The sequence below is a fragment of the Varanus komodoensis genome, unplaced genomic scaffold (assembly GCF_004798865.1).
Source record: "Varanus komodoensis strain SLA01 unplaced genomic scaffold, ASM479886v1 scaffold36, whole genome shotgun sequence".
NCBI classification, from domain to species: domain Eukaryota; kingdom Metazoa; phylum Chordata; class Lepidosauria; order Squamata; family Varanidae; genus Varanus; species Varanus komodoensis.
Window position 1 is genome coordinate 2,811,486 of NW_025335873.1, and position 20,652 is coordinate 2,832,137.

The following is a 20,652-nucleotide window of genomic DNA, read 5'->3' on the forward strand; positions in this document are numbered from 1 at the left end:
TCATTTTATAGGAGGTTCATTTATTTATCTTTGCAATGTTTTAGTATCAGTCTTTTAGCTGTCCAAAGGGCACTGAGAATCCATTTACGCGAACAGTTCATTCATTTCCAAGAAGCAGGTAGATAATTTAAAAGAGCATGTACATCAGCAAATATTAAAGGCTCTTCCAGTACAAAATTGATCCATATTTTGACCTCCAACCACTGGACATTAAAATTAAACATTTGCTGCTTTGCATTATCAGCTCCTAGCCAAATTAGACGTACTACTATGTCATGGAAGGTTTTTTAAGCAGAGGAGAAATGGCCACTTGTCACGGATGCTGTAAGAACCGATTTCCTACATTGGCTCAGTTGGGGTTGGACTAGATGACCTCTGAGGTCCCTTCCAAGTCGTTATGATTCTGTTCTTGTAGGAGACACATAGGTAGACTGCACATGGCCAAAGTGAGGAGAAGACATCCAGTCTGCCAGCTTTCCCCATGCTCTGCCCCTTCTTCTGGCTGGGAAATTTGGAACTGGAATACAGTCCCTGGACTGGAAAAATGTTATTTCTGTTGCCCTAGGCATTCCACAAAATTTTCTCCTCCCTGTTGCTGCCCCTCAGCCAGGCCCCCTGTGATACACCTATCCTTGGAGAAAATAGAAAACCTGAAGTTGTCGTTGTGTGTCTATTGGTGTTGTGGCCTGGCAGGAGCATCAGGATGGCACCGGAAAGCTACAGGTTCGAATGCACTCAGCCAAGATGCTCATGAGTATATCTTTGGCCAATTATTATTACATTTTTTTCTGCTGCCCGTAGTCAAAGCTTTCTGAGCTGTTCACAGCACTGACTTACCCATCCAGATTTCAACCAGCCCTGATCTTGCTTAGTTTCCAAGATTAGACAGGATCAGGCCCTTCTGGCTATATGGAAGCTCAGCTTAGCCTGTTGCACTGGCCTCCTTGCAGAAGAGATTGGAATGCATGCACTAGAATAATAGTCAAAACACGTTTGCGGTGACCTTGGCCCTGTCCTTCGCAGAGGAAAAGGCTGAGATATAAATATTTTAAGTCATAACAGTGCGCTGTGAGAATGCAGGGTGCCGAAAAAGTCTCCAAGCTGTGGAACCTCGCTTCCTGAGCATTGCACTTTTCATAACGATGAGTCTTAGGAGAGCTATGTTTCTAGCCCTTTGGACTGTGGAGAACCCTGGCCTCGTCTGGACCCTACACGTCTTGGGGCAAGAACGCAGAGGCAGTGCAGGACCTGGCAGCCTGAAGCCTTCCGCTCTCTGCGAGTCCATCTCCTGTCCAGGGGCCCTGCAGCTCTCTGGCTTCATCGGACCCCCTGGATGGGCTGGGTCCTTGCCCACATGAGTTCCATTTCTTCCCTCCACCTGTGCTCATATTGTTCTGTCCGAGATGTTTATTTTCCTTCCTGAAATTAAATCCCATCCTCTCTTGGGTCCGTACATCTCCTTTGACAAATGGGGGCATCCTTTTGGAAGTAGGATCTCTGATGCATGGGAGCACATGCTCTTTGTAAGTTGTGCCAGTCAGCACATAGAAACATAGAAACTGAGCGAGTCAGAAGGGGTCTCCCAGGTCATCTAGTCTGACCCCTGGCTCCACCCGGCTCCGCTCACAACATGCCCACCATGTGCATGTCCAGCCTAACCTTGAACACCCGCACCGATGGGGCCTCAATGACCTCTCGTGGAAGCCCATTCCACACCCTGGGGGTCCTGACTGTCAGGAAGTGCTTCCTGGCATCCAAATTGAGCCTTGGTTCCCTGAGCTTTGCTCCATTGGAGCACGTCCTGCCTTCCTCTGCAGGGGAGAACAGTTCTCTACCCACCTCCGTGTGACGCCCCCTCACATACCTGCATGTCGCCAACAGATCCCCTCTGAGTCTCCTCTTCTCCAGGCTGAAGAGACCCAGTTCCCTCAGTCTCGCCTCATACGGCATCCCCTGCAAACCGGCCACCAACCGGCCAAATGCATATCTGTGCTTCTTTGTGCTGCGGGCTTGAGCCGTGCATCTTTTCGGCACCTCGCACCGTCCTGGAGTGGAGCATCCCTGCCCTTTCCAATATGACCCAGAAGCTCTGCTGTGGTCCTTTTGACTTTTGCCTTCCTCCCGACAGAGCCATCTGGGCAATGTCTTGGTGGACATGAAACTCATTGACATCCGGGACACGCTGCCTGTCGGCTTCATCCCCATCCAAGAGACCATGGACACACGTGAGTGGCAGGCCTCCTGCGGAGTCCACTTCGGGGCGTTTGCGGTTGGGGGGGGGACATCATGGGGGGTGCAGTGGCTGAGACGCAATCCAGCTTGTGCTCCACTTCTTAGCCACCTCCAAGCAGCTTGTGACCCTGAGCTGTAGGGAGGCGAGGCGGGCCCAGAGCCCATTGGGTCGGAGCAGCCGTGCTGAGCACACAGAAGTAGCCCTGTTGCAACTGAGATTTTCTGCACTGCGGAAGAAGAAAGGCCAAATAAGAGAGCAACTTCAGTCCCTGCCCCAAGGAACATGCAATTTCTGCATTGCGGATAATAGCAGGGATACGCACGGCATTTTGTCCCTTTGTGGAGCTCCCCGGTCTGGAGTTCTCTGTTCCCTTTCCCTCCTATTTTTCAGGCTTCTCATGCCCTCAGAAATTAGCGCACTGTGGACCTTTGAACATACTCAGTCTCTGAGGGGTCTAAAGCTTTTCTTTTCTTTTGTGCTTCTGCAGACTTGCACCCCCAGCCTGCTGATCCCCACCTGCTTGTGCATGACTGGTGCTCTTTGTGAAATATCAGTCTAACCCAGGGTTCCTCAAGCTTTTTCTAAAGGGGGCCAGTTGATAGGGGCCAGCGGGGAGCGTGGGCCGGTGAGGAGGCAGGAGGCATGCCTACTTTAGGCGGGGGGGGGGGCACATGGGGCGAGGCACCGGCTTGCTTGCAAGGAGATCGTTTTCTCCAAGCTAGTCCAAAAAGACCTCCTTGCGAGCAAGCTGCCCGCCCACCGAGTGCAAAACCTGTGGGGCGGGCCGCTTAAATGGGCATGGGGGGCCAAATCCAGCCTGCGGGCCTTAGTTTGAGGACCCATGGTCTAACTGCTGGAAATGGATGGACTAAGAGTAAAGAAAAGGGCGAGCCCGAGGGCACATCAGATGGTTCTGCTGAAATTTGAGTCAGCTGGATGAGAGGCGCGAGGAGTTGGGGTTGTGGGAAGGGTGTGTGGCAGGGAGGAGACGGGGACCAGTCCTCCCACCTCGGACTGAAGCGCTCTCCCGTTTTGCAGAGGAGACGGCCTTCCGGAAGAAGAGGCTCTGCATCAAATTCATTCCCCGGGATTCTACCGAGGCCGCAGTGTGCGATATCCGGATCCTGGGCCGGGGAAAGCAGTCCCCTCCCCAGTACACGTTCATCGGGTAAGGGTCTCTCTCGCCATGGTCTCCCTAAGCCAGGAGATCGTGGTCCCAGATGCCTGGATGGGATCCGCATCTCTTCCTGTGGGACCCCCCCCCCGTGTTCCCCCCCGGCGCGCCCCCCCCCCCGCGTGGTGTGTGTGTTGCGTCCGCAGGCCTGATGTGGCTTCTCTGTCTCTTGCAAAGGGAGCTGAACAGCATGGGCATTTGGTACCGCATGGGCAAAGTCCCGCGAAATCACGAGTCCTCCCAGCCCACGACGCCTTCGCCTCAGGCTCCAGCCACGACACCGGCCGCCAATCTGCCCAGGTGAGGCTTGCTGTGTGGATTCTCCCTCGCCTGGGGCTCCCTTGGGCTCCCTTGGGTGGCGGTGCCTGGTTCTCCTCTTGGAAATGGAGGGAGGAGCAGCCAAGAGAAGCAAGAGGCAACGTCTAGACAGGCTGGACGTCCACATGGTGGGCGTGTCATGAGCAGAGCCGGCTGGAGCCGGGGGTCAGACTAGATGGCCCAGAGGCCCCTTCTGACCCGCTCTGTTTCTGTGTTTCTAAGGCAAGGCCCCAGGGGCTTCTGGCATGTGGGCTGGACCACCACTGGGGGGCTGGAATGTTTAGGCGTGCAAATGCAGGGGAGGGGGAAGGGGGGATTGGTCTCCTCCAGGGGAATTGGGCCTCTCTCATCCTGAGTGCTGGATTCTTCGTCGCTGCCTTCCAGGTGTGGGCGGAGCCAAGGCTAAAGGGGGCAGGGCTAGAAGACGCAGATGCCCACCTGTCCAAGTTCTTGTTACAAGTAGCTAGCTAAGCCTTAGCGGAAGAATTTCAACCATGTACAACGGGGGCGGGGTGGGGGGAAGTGGGCAAGACCCAGGAGCCCTGCCCTCTAATTGGTGGCTCAGGAAAGGGGCGTGGCCATCTGGGGAGCCCCAGAGTGCCAGGTGCAGGCTGAGGTTCTGCACTTCTCTAGTTGCTCTTGATGTATAAGCAAGAATCACATGACGCCACAGCTCAGTCATTCTATGAGCAAGTGCCCGCGACTTCAGGAGTGCTGAACTCCGTATGGCCCAGCCCTTCACCTAAGATCATCCGCTGAGGCCCTGCTACGGGTTCTTCTCCCTGAGGAGGTTAAGGGGGAGGCTGCAGGCAGCAGGACCCTCTCTGGGGTGGCACCCCAGTTCTGGAATGCTTTCCCATCAGATTCGCCAGGCACCGGCCTGGTTGAGCTTCAGGCGCCTAACAAAAACTTCCCTTTTTCGGTGCCCCATGGCACCCCTTAGCCCATCTATATTAATTGCACTGGTGTTCGTATCATTTATGTTTCTACTTGACTATATGCCTTGTGTTTTTATTCTGTTTTATGATAATTTAATTGTACCACTTTACATAATGTGTTAGTGGTACTTCTATGGTAATGGCCAGCCAGAGACCATGATGCCAATGGGCAGCCTTCAAGCCACTCCAGTGCATAAATAATAAACTTAACCACTGTTTCTAGGGGATGTCTCTGGGGGAGGTCTCTGTATCAGGTCCTCAAATGCCATTTCCCTCCCTCTCCTAGCATTCCTGTAATTCTCTTCATTCCTGCTAGCAACCATGAAGAAATTCAGGAGCAGATGGACAGCTTTTGCGGGGTTGATGGGATCTGGAGTATTCCATCTATTTATACTGGTAGCCCATCCCATGCCAGAACTTTTAGGGGAAAACAGTTGTGTGTGACGAACAGCTCCCAGCATATCTATGGTCCGGGCTAACTCAGGCTTCCTCCTCTCCAGTTATCTATCTGCACAACAACCCTGTGAGGTAGACTAGTCAGAGACTGGACCAGAGTCCCCCAGGAACTCGATGACCAAGGGGGGATGAGAACAGCCTGGTGCACCCGCAACTGGAGTATTGTGCTCAGTTTTGGACCCCTCATTACTGGAAGGATATAGCCAGGTTAGAGTCAGTGCAGTGTAGGGCCACAAGGTTGGTGGCTGGTTTGCAGGGGATGCCGTATGAGGCGAGACTGGGGGAACTGGGCCTCTTCAGCCTGGAGAAGAGGAGACTCAGAGGGGATCTGTTGGCGACATGCAGGTACGTGAGGGGGCGTCACACGGAGGTGGGCAGAGACCTGTTCTCTGCAGAGGAAGGCAGGATGCGCTCCACCAGAGCCATGCTCAGGGAACCAAGGTTCAATTTGGGTGCCAGGAAGTCCTTCCTGACAGTTAGGACCCCAAGGGTGTGGAATGGGCTTCCACGGGAGGAGGTGGAGGCCCCATCGGTGCAGGTGTTCAAGGATAGGCTGGACGTGCACATGGTGGGCATGTCGTGAGCGGAGCCGGCTGGAGCCGGGGGTCAGACTAGATGGCCCGGGAGGCCCCTTCTGACTGGCTCTGTTTCCGTGTTTCTATACAGGACTCGGGCTGCACCAGCCGCCCTGCTTGGTCTAAGCCTTCCACCATCGTTAAATGCTCCCGTGAGCAGCACTCTATTCTTGCTTTAGTGTCAGCATGCAGGAAATGGGGTCCTGCAGTGATGGCAGCCGCACTTTCGTTAATGCATGAGACATGCTTAACAAAACAAAAGCATTGCTTTCTGGGCCGCCCGCATCTTGCGCCACTGAGATCCATGCACACATGTGTTCGACACCCTCCGTGTTGCAGCGTGATGCTGTTCCTGCCATTTTGTCGTGCTGTCCGGCACCTTGGGGGGACCAGCACCGTTCTGTGCGAAGGTGGCATTCAAAGGAAAGGTGGGAAGCAGTAGAAAGGCCTTGGAATGACATGGATGCTGGGATCTGTGGTCCTCGTGAGACGGCCTTGTCCCATCCAGCTGTCTCTTTAGGGCCCCTTCCTGAATGATGTTCTAATTTGCACTCTGCCTCTGCCAGAGTGAAGAAAGCAATTGGAGCCTGGCGTGTTTTAGATGCAGATGAGGCTAATTAGGAAAAAGGGAAGGGGGGCAGGGAAGTTCTGGGCTTTGAGAGCCCCTTATAGGAGCCAAGGGAGAAATCGGAGGAACTCAAGAGCAGCGTGGCGCTAGGTTTTACTGGGCTTTGCTGAGAGTTTAAAATATTTACAGACTCTGCAATGGTTGCCATTTCTTCATGGCCAGCGTGGGCCAAAATAGTTGAAGTGTCGATACGGGTTTTGCTAATTAGGGAGTTACTGCAGCCGGTGGTCTCCAGCTGCGCTCTTAAGTGGCCCAGCGTGGCTTGAGATTCCCACTGGGGCTGCCAGGCTGTGCCAGGAACCTGCAGGCTCCCGTCTGGAGGACTTGTTGCATCCTGCAAACCCAGGGGCGGGGTGGGTTGAGGAAGGAGTGTCCCAGGGAAGGCCGTTCACATCAGCCTTCTGTCCCCACGCCAGTCCACCAGGCGCCCAGGGGAAGCCTGCAAGTGGTATGGCTCCCTCCTGCCTGGGACACCCAGAGGGTGAAATCGAGCATGGAACGGACTGCATGTCTTCTCTAGTGACAAGTAGACAAGGGCTGCTTTTGCCGTATGAATCTAGGCCCGCCCTGGACTGGGAGTCGGGAGATCCAGGTTCTGGCCACACACTCGCAGCTTAAGGGAGCAGAAGACGATCCTCTTTGCAGAAACGGTTGCTGTGCGCAGGTTTAGTCAACGGTTGAATGATCTGAATGAGTGGACATCCCCGTATCTTGTGCACATGGATGCGGCAGTTTTAAGAACAAATTCTCTGAGGATCTGTTCCCTTTTGTCCTCGTCCACTTTCTCCTTGCCATGCCCTCCTCCGCTTCATCTTTGCCCTGAACTCAACTCCTGGAAGTGTGTTCTTGCTCTTTGTAGAGAACTAGAAACCGTTCCAGTTTCCTCAGCATCCTGGTTGCATCTTTTCGAACTTCTCCCTGCACCTCAGTGTCCTTTCTCGTTCCAGCCACCAGCATAGTTCCAGGGAATTTGAGGGAAACCAGGATGGCAGTTTCAAGCTGGGAGAAAAACCAACAGTTTCCCTTCCTGTCCTGCGGATTCTGCCCCAGGAAAATGGCACCGTCACTTGGTACCCGTGGATGGGGCTGTGGAACAGGGAGAGGCCACAGTTCAGCAAAGCCCCCAAGAATTCGTAAAAGCTACAGGAGTACAGCTTTGAAATGCTGTGGGCTGGTTCACACATGCTTGTCACTTGATGGCTGTGATTTTCAGACATGTGAGGCAACAGACAGACTCCTGACAATCATTGACTGGATTCAGACAATACCATAAGCCACACCATGGATTGAGTGCTTTACTATAGAACTGTGGGATGCACTTAGGGTCATCGTGTTGTCTGAACAGAGCCATGCTAACAGTCATGGCTTATGATGCATGAGCAGCCCATGAGGACAACCCATGGTTTGTTCTTGGGTTGTTCATCATGGCTTGCCATCTTACCTATGTTCAGACAACACAATAACCCAACTTTCAACAATTTTCTATATTGCATTGACAACCCACACTCAACCCATACCCAGCCCTGGACTGTGGGTTGTCTTGTTCAAAGACCCAGTATTTGCCTAGGGAAATTTTAAGCAATGCACATGCACTTAAAAACAAAACAAAAAACAAGATGTTTGTGCCACCTTTTGGTATTGCAATCTGTAGGACAAATCAGAGGGGAAATAAGATCATGAAATTCAGAAAGTGCATATCTTTGCATCTCTGTGTGCACTAGGAAGAGGAAAAATGAAGACACGGCAGCAGAACAAAACTGAACAGATCAAAATCAACTGAAAATGCTGGGGACAAGAAGTGCTTTTTAGTTTGTCCAGCAACAACAAGAAGATACGAATTGGCATGCCAGAAAAACCCTAGGAAGACACTCAAGGATAAGGTGGCCATTTCTAAATTGTCCAAAAAGGTGTTCTACCAGAAGAGTGGATGGTGAGCCATATAAAACCCACCTCTTCCCATTTATAAACACACAGATTTAGAATACTGACATTTAAGTAGACATATGTTCTACCTCATAAAAGCATAGAGTAGAGTTGGAAGGGGCCATGAAGGCCATCGAGTCCAACCCCTGCTGTTCCACGACACCAAGTTACACCATCCCACTCAGAGGGCTGCCCAGTTTCACCTTGAATGTCTCCACTGTGGGAAAGCCCACCACCTCTCCGGGCAGCTGGTCCCACTGTCATATTGCTCTGACAGCTTTTCCTGATGTCCAGCCTGAATCTGGGCTGTCGCAACTTGATTATTCCGTGTCCTGCGCTCTGGCATCAGCCAGAAGAGATCTTGACCTTCCTCCTTGTGACAGCCTTTGAGGTACTTCTAGAGGGATCTCATGCTCAGTTTGATGCCCAGATGTGAAACACTGGTGAGCAAAAATGTTTATGGTTCTTCATCCTCAGCCTGAGCTTGAACAGGGAGACCTTTGAGCAGATACAGGCCCTTCACAATACAGGCTGGTCCTCTGGCGCCGTTGCAAAGAGCAGGGCAGTGAAAATGAGAACAGTGGCGGCTGTTTTCATGTCGTGCTGAGCAAGGTGGTACGTTTGCGCTGGGTGGGGCTGGAATGGAAAATGCCGGGGTTTTCATTCCTGCAGCGAATGCCGTGACATCGGCTTTCTGTGGGCAGGTTGAATTCTTTGTTACAGGAAGATGAAATGTCACAGCCATTGTGCGCAATCCCAGGGGAAAGTTTTTCTTTCTTTGGGTGACCCCGTCTCCCCCCTGTCATCTCATGCAGCGAGGAAAAACGCTTCGTATTCTGCCCGTGTTGGGAGGGAGGAATCATCACTGGTGCGAGCTCCCCTTAATGAAAGCCTCTCCCCTCCCAGCCGTATCGTGGCATGAGGAATTCTCTCGAATTCCTCGTAATTACAGTTAGTATCCTTCAGTGGCAACTTTTCATAGTTGAGGCTGGAGCGGTGGTGAACGTACACTGCCGGCTCGCCACGAATGCAAATTGGAGCTGCGTACCTAGTGATTTTGTTTCCCGGCTGCCATCCCACCACCGTGGGACCACAAGTGGAGTTGCGAACATGTCATGCGTCGCCCGTGCATTCGGCAAGTGTGTCAAAACACAACTTCAATTAATTTGCTCTAATTATGGCTCTGGAGAGGCTGGGGCTGCATTGTTCCTCATTAAAAGACATTTCCCTTCCCCCTCTCTCTTTCATTCTCCCCTTCCTCACTCCCTGACGCTCCCCCCATGCTCCCATCAACGTTAATGTGTGTGACATACAGGAAGAGTGCGTGATGGCCAGCGCATGCAGGTCTTCCATGTTTTAGGAGAGTGCATTAATTGGATTCCATCATAGCCCATGGCCTGCAAAGGCCAGTATTATTATTATTATTATTATTATTATTATTATTATTATTATTATTATTATTCCTATGTGTATGCAGCCCTATAGGCAAAGGTTCTCTGGGTGGCTCACAGTGCAATATAAATATATATAAGATACAGATAAAAACACAAAGCAATAACAAACAAGCTATCAAACATAGTAACATTTAGATACAATCTCAATACAACCCTATAAATAGGAAACAGGAGGAAAAGAAGCACAATCCATAACAATAACCAATAAAATAATAAGCCAGTTAAAACAATTAGGCTGGATTTAGGATTTCTTCATGCCCGCATTTGACCTCAACAGGCATTTGTTTTAATTAGAAATATCTCTGTAACCCCGCTTCCTCAGCAAATGTCGTTCCAGGTTCATTTTCCAAATTAAAAGAACAAGAAGCAGTCCTACTAGGTAGAATAAATAACATGAAAGGATTGCAAAATGAACCCATGGTGCCACGATTGGGCAGTGGGGGACCGAAGGGGATCCATGGCGCAGAAGCTTGTTTTGGAGAAACCGTCAGTGCCATCAGGAGCTCCTTCAAAAGTCCAGCCAAGGCCCTGGTGCCGCACTGCTGGGTATGAGTCCTGAGAAGCAGGAGGAGCCAGTGGCCAGTAGACCGAGAGAGGTATTCCTGCCACTCTGTGCGACTCTGGTGCGCCCGCAGCTGGAGCATTGTGCTCAGTGCTGGGCCCCTCATTACAGGAAGGATATAGCCAGGTTGGAGTCAGTGCAGCGCAGGGCCACAAGGTTGGTGGCCGGTTTGCAGGGGATGGGGTGTGAGGCGAGGCTGAGGGAACTGGGTCTCTTCAGCCTGGAGAAGGGGAGACTCAGAGGGGATCTGTTGGCGACATGCAGGTACATGAGGGGGTGTCGCACGGAGGTGGGCAGAGGCCTGTTCTCCCCTGCAGAGGAAGGCAGGATGTGCTCCAACAGAGCAAAGCTCAGGGAGCCAAGGTTCCATTTGGATGCCTGGAAGCACTTCCTGACAGTTAGGACCCCAAGGGTGGAATGGGCTTCCACAGGAGGTGGTGGAGGCCCCATCGGTGTGGGTGTCCAAGGATAGGCTGGACATGCACATGGTGGGCATGTCGTGAGCAAAGCCGGCTGGAGCCAGGGGTCAGACTAGATGGCCCGGAAGACCTCTTCCGACTCACTCAGTTTCTTTGCTTCTACCCAGAGTCTTCTTTGAATATTTTAATTCCTCTCTTCAGAAAAGCAACATTTACTAAACCTTTAAATGATTCCCTCTGGATGGACTCCTTACATGCCTCCCCCCACTACAGGGTTGGTCCATTTTCCGTGCCCACCCTGCTCTGTTCTTCAAGAATTTGTTGAAAAACGGCGCCCTAATTAGATATTCAAATGTAGCCCGCATGTCAAAATGGTTTCCCATACCCTTGAATTATGATTAATGGTACCAAAACTCCAGCGGCCTCGTTCGTCTAAACTCCGCCACCCGTCCTCGGGCTGCTTCCATCCCTTGCTCTCCTCCTCCCCCCCTCCCCCCTTTGCTTCAGCTTTTGTGTGTGTGCGCATTTTGGAACTGAAACTTGTAATTGATTTGCCATATGCTGCCAAGCTGTTCTCATTTAAGAATATGTGTTTAGGAACCTGGGATTTTTATAAATTGGGCCGTTCTTGGTTTCTCGATGGGGTGTGTTTGCATGCGAGAGAGATGTTTCACAGATCTAATTTCCTGTCTGCAGAATAAAACGACAAGGCGCTTTATAGGCATAAGAAAAAACACATTTCTGCAACTGGTTAGTACCCTGTTTCCCCGAAAATAAGACCTAACTGGAAAATAAGCCCTAGCATGATTTTTCAGGATGCTCATAATATAAGCCCTACCCTCAAAATAAGCCCCATTTACAATCATCAGCCAGATGGACACATTTAGTACATCCGTTGCAACACAATTCATGGTTTGGAGAGTTATGAAAATGTTCCAGGAGAAGATGACATGGCTGTATTTGAATAAATGTAGATTTTTGTCCATGAATACATGTAGATTGCTGTACATGAAAAAGAAGACACCATCTGAAAATAAGCCCTAGTGCGTCTTTTGGAGCAAAAGTTAATATAAGACCTGGTCTTATTTTTGGGGAAACACGGTAGGTGTGCTACGGTTCTGTTGCCACCAAGGACTTGGTCAATGGCAGGCCAAATTTGGGTTTGTCCATGTTTCCAACTTATTTTTTTGTAGGCATTTCTCTGCTGCCCTTTCTGACAAAGCACTCTAGGAAGTTTCTGGTTTTAAAAATTCATGATCAAAGTGGTGTGATGCAAAATGAGAATGGTACAAGGCAGGAAGAGGAAAATGATCAGGAGAGAAGCTCTTATTGAAAAGGAATTTTGAAAAAGGGCTAAAATAAAAAATATAATAAAAAGAATAAAAAGTGCAGTGGAAGAGCTTCTGAGCAAGTTAAATGCTTGGCCACGCAGGGAAGTGGAGAGGAGAGAAGCAACGCCAGTCGCCTACAGTGCTCTCTTCCTTCTTTCCCTGACACGGAATGGCCATTGAAGGAATCGGCAAAGGGAGAAGTAACTGACCTCTGGAGATCTTGATTTCATTTTCCCTGCCTCTCCTCCCAGTCCCTGAAATTTTGCCAGCACGTCTATCAAGATTGTGGCAGCCACTTAGGGCCTAGAAACGTGCCTGATAGTGCTCTTTCTGATGCCATATCCCCTGTTAGGCACTTTAATTGTGCAGATTATCCTTCCTGACTTCTCTTAGATAAGAAGAATTTTATCTCCGGGTGGAGAATGAGAGGACAGTGGTTTGTAGTGCTGTTCCTTGGTCCGGTGTGCTTGCAAGCACTTCCCCCGGAGAATTGGGACCAGCTGTAGGTTAGGAGTGGAGTTTTACATCCCCAGTTGAATTCCCTGCTGCCTTCTATTAAGATGCAAATCCTATGTTCTGTTAGCTGTAGCAAACGGCTGCACCTTTTGCTGTTTACGCTGATGTAAGGGCAGGAGGCCCTGCTCTGGATCAGGGCCCTAGCATCAAGAGAGGGGCCTTTAAACCCTTATTCCCCACTGCAATTCTGATCTGCATTGAGGCCCTGAGCCTTCAGTTTGGAGCAGCCACAGCGTGATCGTTCTTCCGTGGATCAGGATCGGACCTCAAGGGACCCGGAAGCAGTCGATGGTGGTTCTCTGCCCAGACCCCTGGAGCCTGAATAGACAGTGCCAGGCAGGATGGATCTAGTCCACTCGGACAGGATATGTTCAATCGGCTGGTGGTCTTTGACTGCTGCGCTGAACACCCCACAATTGTTTACTAAATGTATATTGCTCTTTGCCACAAGAATTTGTGCACAAAATGGCTCACCCAAATCCATAAATAATTAGCAGGATAATAAGCAATGGTGCCGAAGACACACTGTTAGGGATTCTGGGTGCAAAAGCAGGACAGCGGTTTCTGGTGTTTAAAAGAGAATCAAACCGATCTGTCAGATCTTGAACTCCTGCTTGAGCAAGGGGGCTTTTGAAACTGGCCAAAGGCAGGGGAAATCCTGCCAAGTCCTGCCAGGATATTGCAGAGTTCTGGTGCCACCCCCAAGAAGACCAGCCCTGCTACACCCGCTGGCCAACTCCAGTGCCATCGAGGCCTTCTGCGGCCAGGCTCAGGGCTCAGGCTGGCCACACACGGTGCTGGGACCCCAGTCCCCACACCCCGGGGTTACCGCTGGAAGTCTTGACCTCTAACCCTGCCACCTTTTCCTTCTAGGCATATATCTCTGACGCTGCCAGCGAGTTTTCGAGGGAAGGGGGCCGGCACTCGTCCAGACTTCGAATACCAGCACTCAAATTTATATGCCATATCAGGTAAGCCACAGACTGCCTTGCTTGCTCGTATTATGGGATGCTGTCTGGAAAATCAGCTGGCTAGAATGCAGGGGCCAGATCACTGATGGAAGCTTGCGACTCTTTTGTTACAACAGCCAGTTTCTTCCAGGCACAGTTGGAAGGGCTGCTTGCTTGTTTGTTTTTTCTAGACTGCCCGATAATCTGAGCTCTTTGAGTGGTTTTCAGCAGTCTATAAGCATAAAAACCATAATTAAACATGCAAAAACAATAAATAGAAGGTGACGTGTTAATAGAGAACATTTCAAGCAGTGGAGAACATTGAAACAATCTTATGTAAAACAGAACTGCCTTGCATCTCATCCCGTGCCATTAAACCTCTGCGAGTTGAGGACAAGCTTCAAGTGGTGCTGAAAAGATGGCAGTGTTGGTGAAGGGGGGGGGGCTTAGCAGGGAGATCATTCCAGAATAGTGGGGCCACCACTGAAAAGGCCGCCCTCCTTGTTGCCTCACTCGGGGCCTCCCTTGGAGGGTTCTGCTGCATCAAAGCCCATATGACTTGGGAGATGTCTTCCAGATGAGCTGGAAGCCCACACTGTCCCGTCTGAGCCTGCCTGGAGTTGAAGGCCTGGTGGAGGGGGCCCACCCAGAGAGGCACGTCTGGCTTTTCATCTCTACTGGGTTCGGACGACACAGTGCAGACAGGTTGCATGTGGGTTGTCCCATGGCTTGTTCCCCGTGGCCAAGCTGTGAAGAGAAGCCACGGTTTGGGGTTGGGTTGTTCACCACGGGTTGTGATCCCAGTGGGGTTCAGACTGTGCGAGCCCGTGCTGCAGAGGCTAACCGTGGTCCAGCCACACACTCATTCCTGGGGTGTAAATATCAGGCTGCCTCGAACCCAGCCGTGCGGTCTGCTCTGGAGCCTCCAAACCAGGGCCGGTGAACTTTTCTCTAGCTCAAGGCTGCTTTCCTTCTGGATAATTTGTGCGGGTGTCCACCTGACAATGGGTAGGGCTACAGTCCTCAGGAGAGGAAATGCGTCCTCTTTTAGACATACCCCTCCTCCCTCCCTCCCTCCCTCCCTCCCTCCCTCTCTTTCTCTCTGACTTTGACACTCTTGCTCTCCTTTCTGACAACCCCTTTCCCTCTCTCTCCAGTGCCCCCTTTCCTTCCATTTTGCTGTCGCCAAATCAGTTCAAATTATCTTTTGCAGGGGACTTTTTCAGTTAGGGAAAGGGCTGCAGGTTGTCCCCCATGCCCTGAATTGTCGCAGAATGCCAATTGTGTGTCATTATTCCTGCTCTTTTCCATCACCATCGTCATCTTTTACATTAGCTGGTCACTTCACCAGTGTTTCAAGGAACCTTCCAGATCATCTCGGTTCTTTTTGGCAATGGGGTTGACATATCTGGACGCCACGGAGAGAGTTGTCCCAAGAACGAGCTGCTGTAACTGGGCACACAAACTTCTCTCCGTGCGTCTCTTGTGTTGTGTTGCCATACCCAGTAAGTCCGTCCAGAATATTTTACTCCACAATGCACAGTGGTAACGTGTGCCAGGATTGTGCGGTCTGCAGCTATTTGCCAAAACCTCCGTACACATGCTTAGAAATTCAATGCTCGATTCTAGATGTTAAGAATACGACCACCAGAACTTCATTAGCTTCCTAGAGGTGAGTAAGCACCTTGCTGACTTGCTTTTGCAACGGATGGGGCTGGATCGCGGGATTTCTGATCAAGCAAAGCAGTGTCTTGCCTACTTATTTTTCATTTGGCCTTGCTAAGAGACTTTGCAAAAAAATCCCAAGTCTGAATTCTGGTGGGAGAGTTCCACTGCGCAGCTGGAAGCCAAAAGGGTGGGGGCTTTGACTGGTTTTCCATTTTTTTTCTTTTTTTGAATATTAATAGTGAGTGACACGTAGAACAGAGAATGTGGCATTAACGCATGTTACTTAATGAAAGGGCCGTTCAATCGGTAATCTTTTTTGCTAAAACTGCTGCGGTAGGTTTCGAAAGAGATGGGATATAACAATGACATAGCTTGTGTCAGAATGCGTTTTTTCTTGTTAGTCTGCTAGGCTAATGGGTTTGGCAATGAGGAAAGCGGAAGCGTTGCCCTGGCGATGGTCCCAGAACAAGGAGAAGAGACGGAAGTTCTGGGTTGCTGTGTGCATTTCTTTTTCCTGTTTGAAACTGCCCAGGGGACTCGCACACCCTGCACACACACACACACCCAGCCGGGGAATTTCCTGAGAGAAAATGGCAACCCGTGTAAAGCATCTGTATTGCAGTGCTATATCCGATCCTGAAGATCCGTCCAAGCGACCTGGCAGTTGGAGAAGTGCTAATCCCAGTAGCCTCAGCCAGCAGCCGACGGACAGGTGTTGGGGCAGCTGTTGGCCAGAACATCTGGAGGTCACCCCAAGGCCAGTGGTGAATGGTCGGGTGCCTCTAGAAGTCCCCAGATAGGGCATGAGGGCAGTGCCCAGAACAGGAGTGTGGGAAAAGGAGGCACTTGAATAGAACCCATAATCCCCGTTCTCATTTCCCACCAGTTGTAACTGCATCATGGAATCATAGAATGGTAGAGGTGGAAAGGGCCATGAAGACCATCGGGTCCAGCCCCCTGCTGTTGCAGGACACCACGTCACACCATCCCACTCAGGTGGCTGCCCAATTTCTTTTTGAAGATCTCCACTGTGGGAGAGCCCACCGCCTCTCCAGGCAGCTGGTCCCACTGTGCATTGCTCTGACTGCGAGGAAGCTTTTCCTGATGTCCAGCCTGAACCTGGGTTGTCGCAATTGGAGTTAATTATTCCGTGTCCTACACTCTGGCATCAGCAAGAAGAGATCTTGACCTTCCTCTTTGTGACAGCCTTGGAGGTACTTCTAGAGGGATCCCATGTCCCCCCTCAGTCTTCTCTTCTCAAGGCTGAACATGCCCAGTTCTCTCAGTCTCTCCTCACAGGGCAGAGTTTCCACACCCTGGATTGTATTGGTTGCCCTCCTCTGAACCCTTCCCAATTTTTCTGAATCTTCCTTAAATCTTGGTGCCCAGAGCTGGACACAGTCTTCCAATATTTCCTGATTCTTCCTCGACCCTTCTGAAATCAGTAGTGAATGGGGTGATCGTGGGATGCAGGCAGCCAGAACTCTCTAATCTGAGCAGTGCATCAAGGTGCTGGCCTCCTTCGTTTGCTTGTCTTCAGCATCCGGTATTCAGAGCTAGACTATCCCTGCGCATGGAGGTTCTATTTAGTCCTGCTGGCTTGTAACTCTTGGTAAATCTCTAAGTGGTTGCTTTCTGTTTTGTCTGGTCAGACAACGCCCCCGTGCCTTTCATTTTGGCAGCCAAACTGCAATGCCTGGACAGCAGCCCCACAGGCGTGACAAGACTTTTGGCAGCCAAAGTGTGCCAGAAATGCACAACGGCAGGCCAGGTAGTGTCTCTTTTCCAGTCGCTTGGCAAGTCTGCTTTCTTTCATGAATTAAGACCCATGTTCTTTGTTTTTCAAAGGCCTCGCTGCTTCTTGCTCTAGGGAATTCCCTAAAGAGCTTCCCCTGCTCGCACTTCAAGAAATGTTGTGCAGAAGTGCTGCCTCGTTGCAGAGTTTTGGGGAACAGATACGGTTGCTGTCTAGCCACTGGGAACCGGTCATTGTTCTATTTGAGGCCTTTCTGCAGCAACAGAAGCCTAGAAGATAGAGACCCGAAGCTGGGTTCTTCAATGTCAGTTCGGCTGTGTGTCCTCTCCGGACCTCATTAAAAATTTTAAAGTGGCTGTCCATGGTGCTGAATCCTACCTTTAGCACCACAGAGACCTCCCTAAATTACAGTGTGATATCCGGAGGGGGGCAGCCGTCTGACCTGTTGTATCCACAAAGTGAAGAGGCTGGTCTTGCAGAGATGCTCCCTGCAAGAGTTGGGTAGAACTCGGCAGATCCCTGTTGTCACATGGGTGGTGTGTTCGTGTGTGTAGGTACAGCCTCGGTGGACAGAGTTCATCTTCACTGTGATGTTACCCAGTCAACCTGGGTGGAAACAGCTTTCATCAGACTCTGCCTTCTCCAAAACAGTATCCGTGGCTGTACCTAAAAGAGACTGGCTTGGCTGGGGCTGACTGCATGTCAGAACAGCCACGACCAGTAGTCAAGGCAGCTGTTCCTGCATATTTTCCTCTTCCCTCCTCATCATTCTCTCCTTTTGTGCTGCATCTGTTAAAACATGTCATTTGCCATTTTAAAGTGTAGATAGTCTTAAGGGCATTGGCAGAAAGGGGACATGGAGTATGTAAATAAATGACCCCATTGGTGAGGGTGTTCAAGGATAGGCTGGACATGCACATGGTGGGCATGTCATGAGTGGAGCCGGCTGGAGCCGGGGGTCAGACTAGATGGCCTGGGTCCTTTGGCCTGGGTCCTCTGAGTGAGTCAGAGTCCTTTCTGACTCACTCAGTGTCTATGTTCCTAAGTGCAGAGTGTAGACACAAGAAAGTAAGACCTGTATAGGTTGATTTGCTTAAAGTTTCCGTGTGTGCATGTTCCAAGAATCTTGTCTGCTGTTTGTAAGAGGGGTATATAGATGGAAGAGGGGGGCACAGCAGGAGGGGAGCCACATGTGCGGCAAAACCTGGGGGATCGGGTGCAACAGAGGTCATCTGGGCTCCCGTACCCCTTTACACCAGGGGGTTGGCCTCCCGGAGTTTTGGGGCTCCAAATGAAGGATTCAGGGCTCCGGCCCTCCAGGCCGCCCCCAGGCACACCTCCAGGCCTGCTGCTTGTGTGGTTTGGCTGAATGTGCCCTGTGTGTTGTTTTCCACACTCCGTGGCCTTGAACCAAGTTAGCAGCAGTTCCTCCAGACCTCCCATTCGAGGGCTTCCGGGGCAGTGTGGGGACATTTATCTCTTGCAAGGGACGAAGCCGGAGAATATGGCGGAGGGGCAGAGAAAGGAGCATGTTACACGGGGACAACAGATAATGAAGCAGAGAAGCGGAGCAGAATCCTGAATGAGGTAGAAGGAGGGGATATTTATAATAATGGAAGTCAAACAGAAGGGGGAATAAGTCATGTTAAGGGTGCATAAATTTTTACGATGGCACATAAACAGCCGTCGCACGGCTTGTCTCTCCCCGTCTGTCCCCACCAATAATGGGGGACGGGCACCAAACATAAAGGAAGAGATAATCAAGGGATGGGAGGGAACGGATGAGAAGGTCTGAAGGATTGAGCGGGGGACACGTTTGTATCTCCTGATGTAAAAGGTTGGCGGCTGACAGGTGGCTAGGTTTTCCCACTGTATACGGCCGTGTGGGGGCTGTCAGTCCCACGCAGGCAGCCTCGTTGCGATTGATGAATTGCCTGCTTTCTTGATTAAACCTTCCGTCACTTAAGAAACAATAAGCCCGAGCTTGGATGAGGAAGAGGGATGCGTGGAGGAGTGCGTAGGTGGTGGCGGGAGGGCCGGTTTACCTTTTGGCAGATGTTGGGCTCAGAGCGTAACGTGCGTGCTTAAAGCCGGCGTGGCGTTTGTGGCATCTTGTCCCCTGCCACCACCCTGCCACCGCTGTGGCGGAAGGGGCCCGCAACTCGTGTGTCCCCAGTGGGGTGGCAGGCCCTTTTGGGGATTGGCTGGAGGCCTTGGATCTGTTTCGGTGGTAAATTAATCGACTGAAGTTTGAGTTGATTCATTGGAAGGCAGGGTTTGTTTCTTTGTGGGGTTTCTCTGTTTTGGTTTTGTTTTAAGCTAGGTTCCTTTGATTGGGGTGTGTTGTTGTAATAAAGGAAGGGTGGAGGGGGAAAACATGTTTCATTGGAAATCAGGTGCGGATTGGAAAGTCGTTTTGTGCTTGCTTTTTATCGCAAAAAGGCACTAATATTGTGATTTTGGAAATAAGGAATTTTGGTGTTCCTTGAGGGAAGGCAGTGCTTGGTTTTGCCCCATCATTTCCCCAGGAAGGTCTGCCTCCCATGTCCGATTCAGCGGACAAAGCTCCACCAGCTGTGTGGGCGTGTTGACAGTCTGAGGTCAAAATTTCCACTCCGACCCCAAAATGTTTTTCACCCTCCAACCATCCCAGTGACCACCCAGACGAATGTCCGGTTCTCTAATTGCACCCAAAGCCTGCAATCTTAAACTGGCTTCACTCGGAGTGGGCCCCACTGAACTCGGTGGCACTTACTTCTGCGTAAACGTGTACGGGGTTGCACTTTAAAATGCTCGTCATTGGGTGACAGGCTTTTAAGGTTTACACCATTAGGGGCAAAGATATAGTGGGGCTGGTGAAGTGGTTATCAGTGTGTCCGATGCTTTACAAAATGCAAGATAGTTCCCTGCCCCAGGGAGCTTACAATCACAACTTTGACATAAGGGAAATAATAGAGGAAGAGGATGGGTGCTAGGGGCTAAAGACAGAAAGGAGAGGTTCCTAATTCAGTTGTGAATTAGTTGCTGGTTCTCGTGTATGTTGGTAGCTAATTAGAAATGGGGATTGTGGAGGAATTAGGCCGTTTAGCATTCCAGAGTGGACTTCACTTACTAATTTGTGTGTTGGTGGGTGATGTGCTTTGAAATCTGTACTCCTGTTGACCCTTCCAAGACCGTTTAAAGGCTACCATTAATTACATTTTTAAAATCTGCAGAATCTTCACATTTCAAGGGAGCAGCCTGCCTTTTTCCCATATAACGTCCCTTTGTGCAAGGGTCTACCATTAGGTACCACTCTTCCTATGGAATTCTCCACCCCGAAATCTGCTGCTACCTTTTCCTGATCATAATGATCCTTAAACTTTATGTGGCACTTTCCACAGCAAAAAGCAGCCTCTAAACAAATTGCACGCACAAACAGAAATCCATAATTTACAAAGTGGGACTGGCAAGAAGTCCAAATTATCTCACCATCATAATCCCAGCAAAAAAAAAAAAAACATTTGCAAAAGCTTTCCATAAGCGGTGGGCCAAGTGAATGAACAGATTTCTTAGCAAATAGGCACATCTTCCAGAAAATCTGTTGGTGCACCGGAGAAATTTAGTCTGGTGGACGGGCATTGCTGGACTGCTTCCTGGCTTTCTTCATGGCACCCTTGTTTTTAGAGAACTTTGTTCCACTTTTAGAAAATGAATTCACGAATGGTGGTTAGGATGGGATGGGGCAGACCTGCCTGCCATCCCTGGAAAC

General features: G+C 50.5%; 1 protein-coding gene across 5 annotated transcripts in view; it reads left to right on the top strand.

Annotated features, from left to right (window-relative positions):
* MVB12B (multivesicular body subunit 12B) overlaps positions 1 to 20,652 on the top strand; it is an 83,720-nt gene that overhangs the window by 22,192 nt on the left and 40,876 nt on the right. For all 5 annotated transcript variants that reach the window (XM_044439869.1, XM_044439868.1, XM_044439870.1 and 2 more), the window contains exons 4-7: positions 2,129 to 2,225; positions 3,272 to 3,401; positions 3,585 to 3,707; positions 13,401 to 13,498. In XM_044439869.1, coding sequence (XP_044295804.1) covers positions 2,129 to 2,225; positions 3,272 to 3,401; positions 3,585 to 3,707; positions 13,401 to 13,498 — 448 coding nt within the window. The remainder of the gene's footprint in view (positions 1 to 2,128; positions 2,226 to 3,271; positions 3,402 to 3,584; positions 3,708 to 13,400; positions 13,499 to 20,652) is intronic.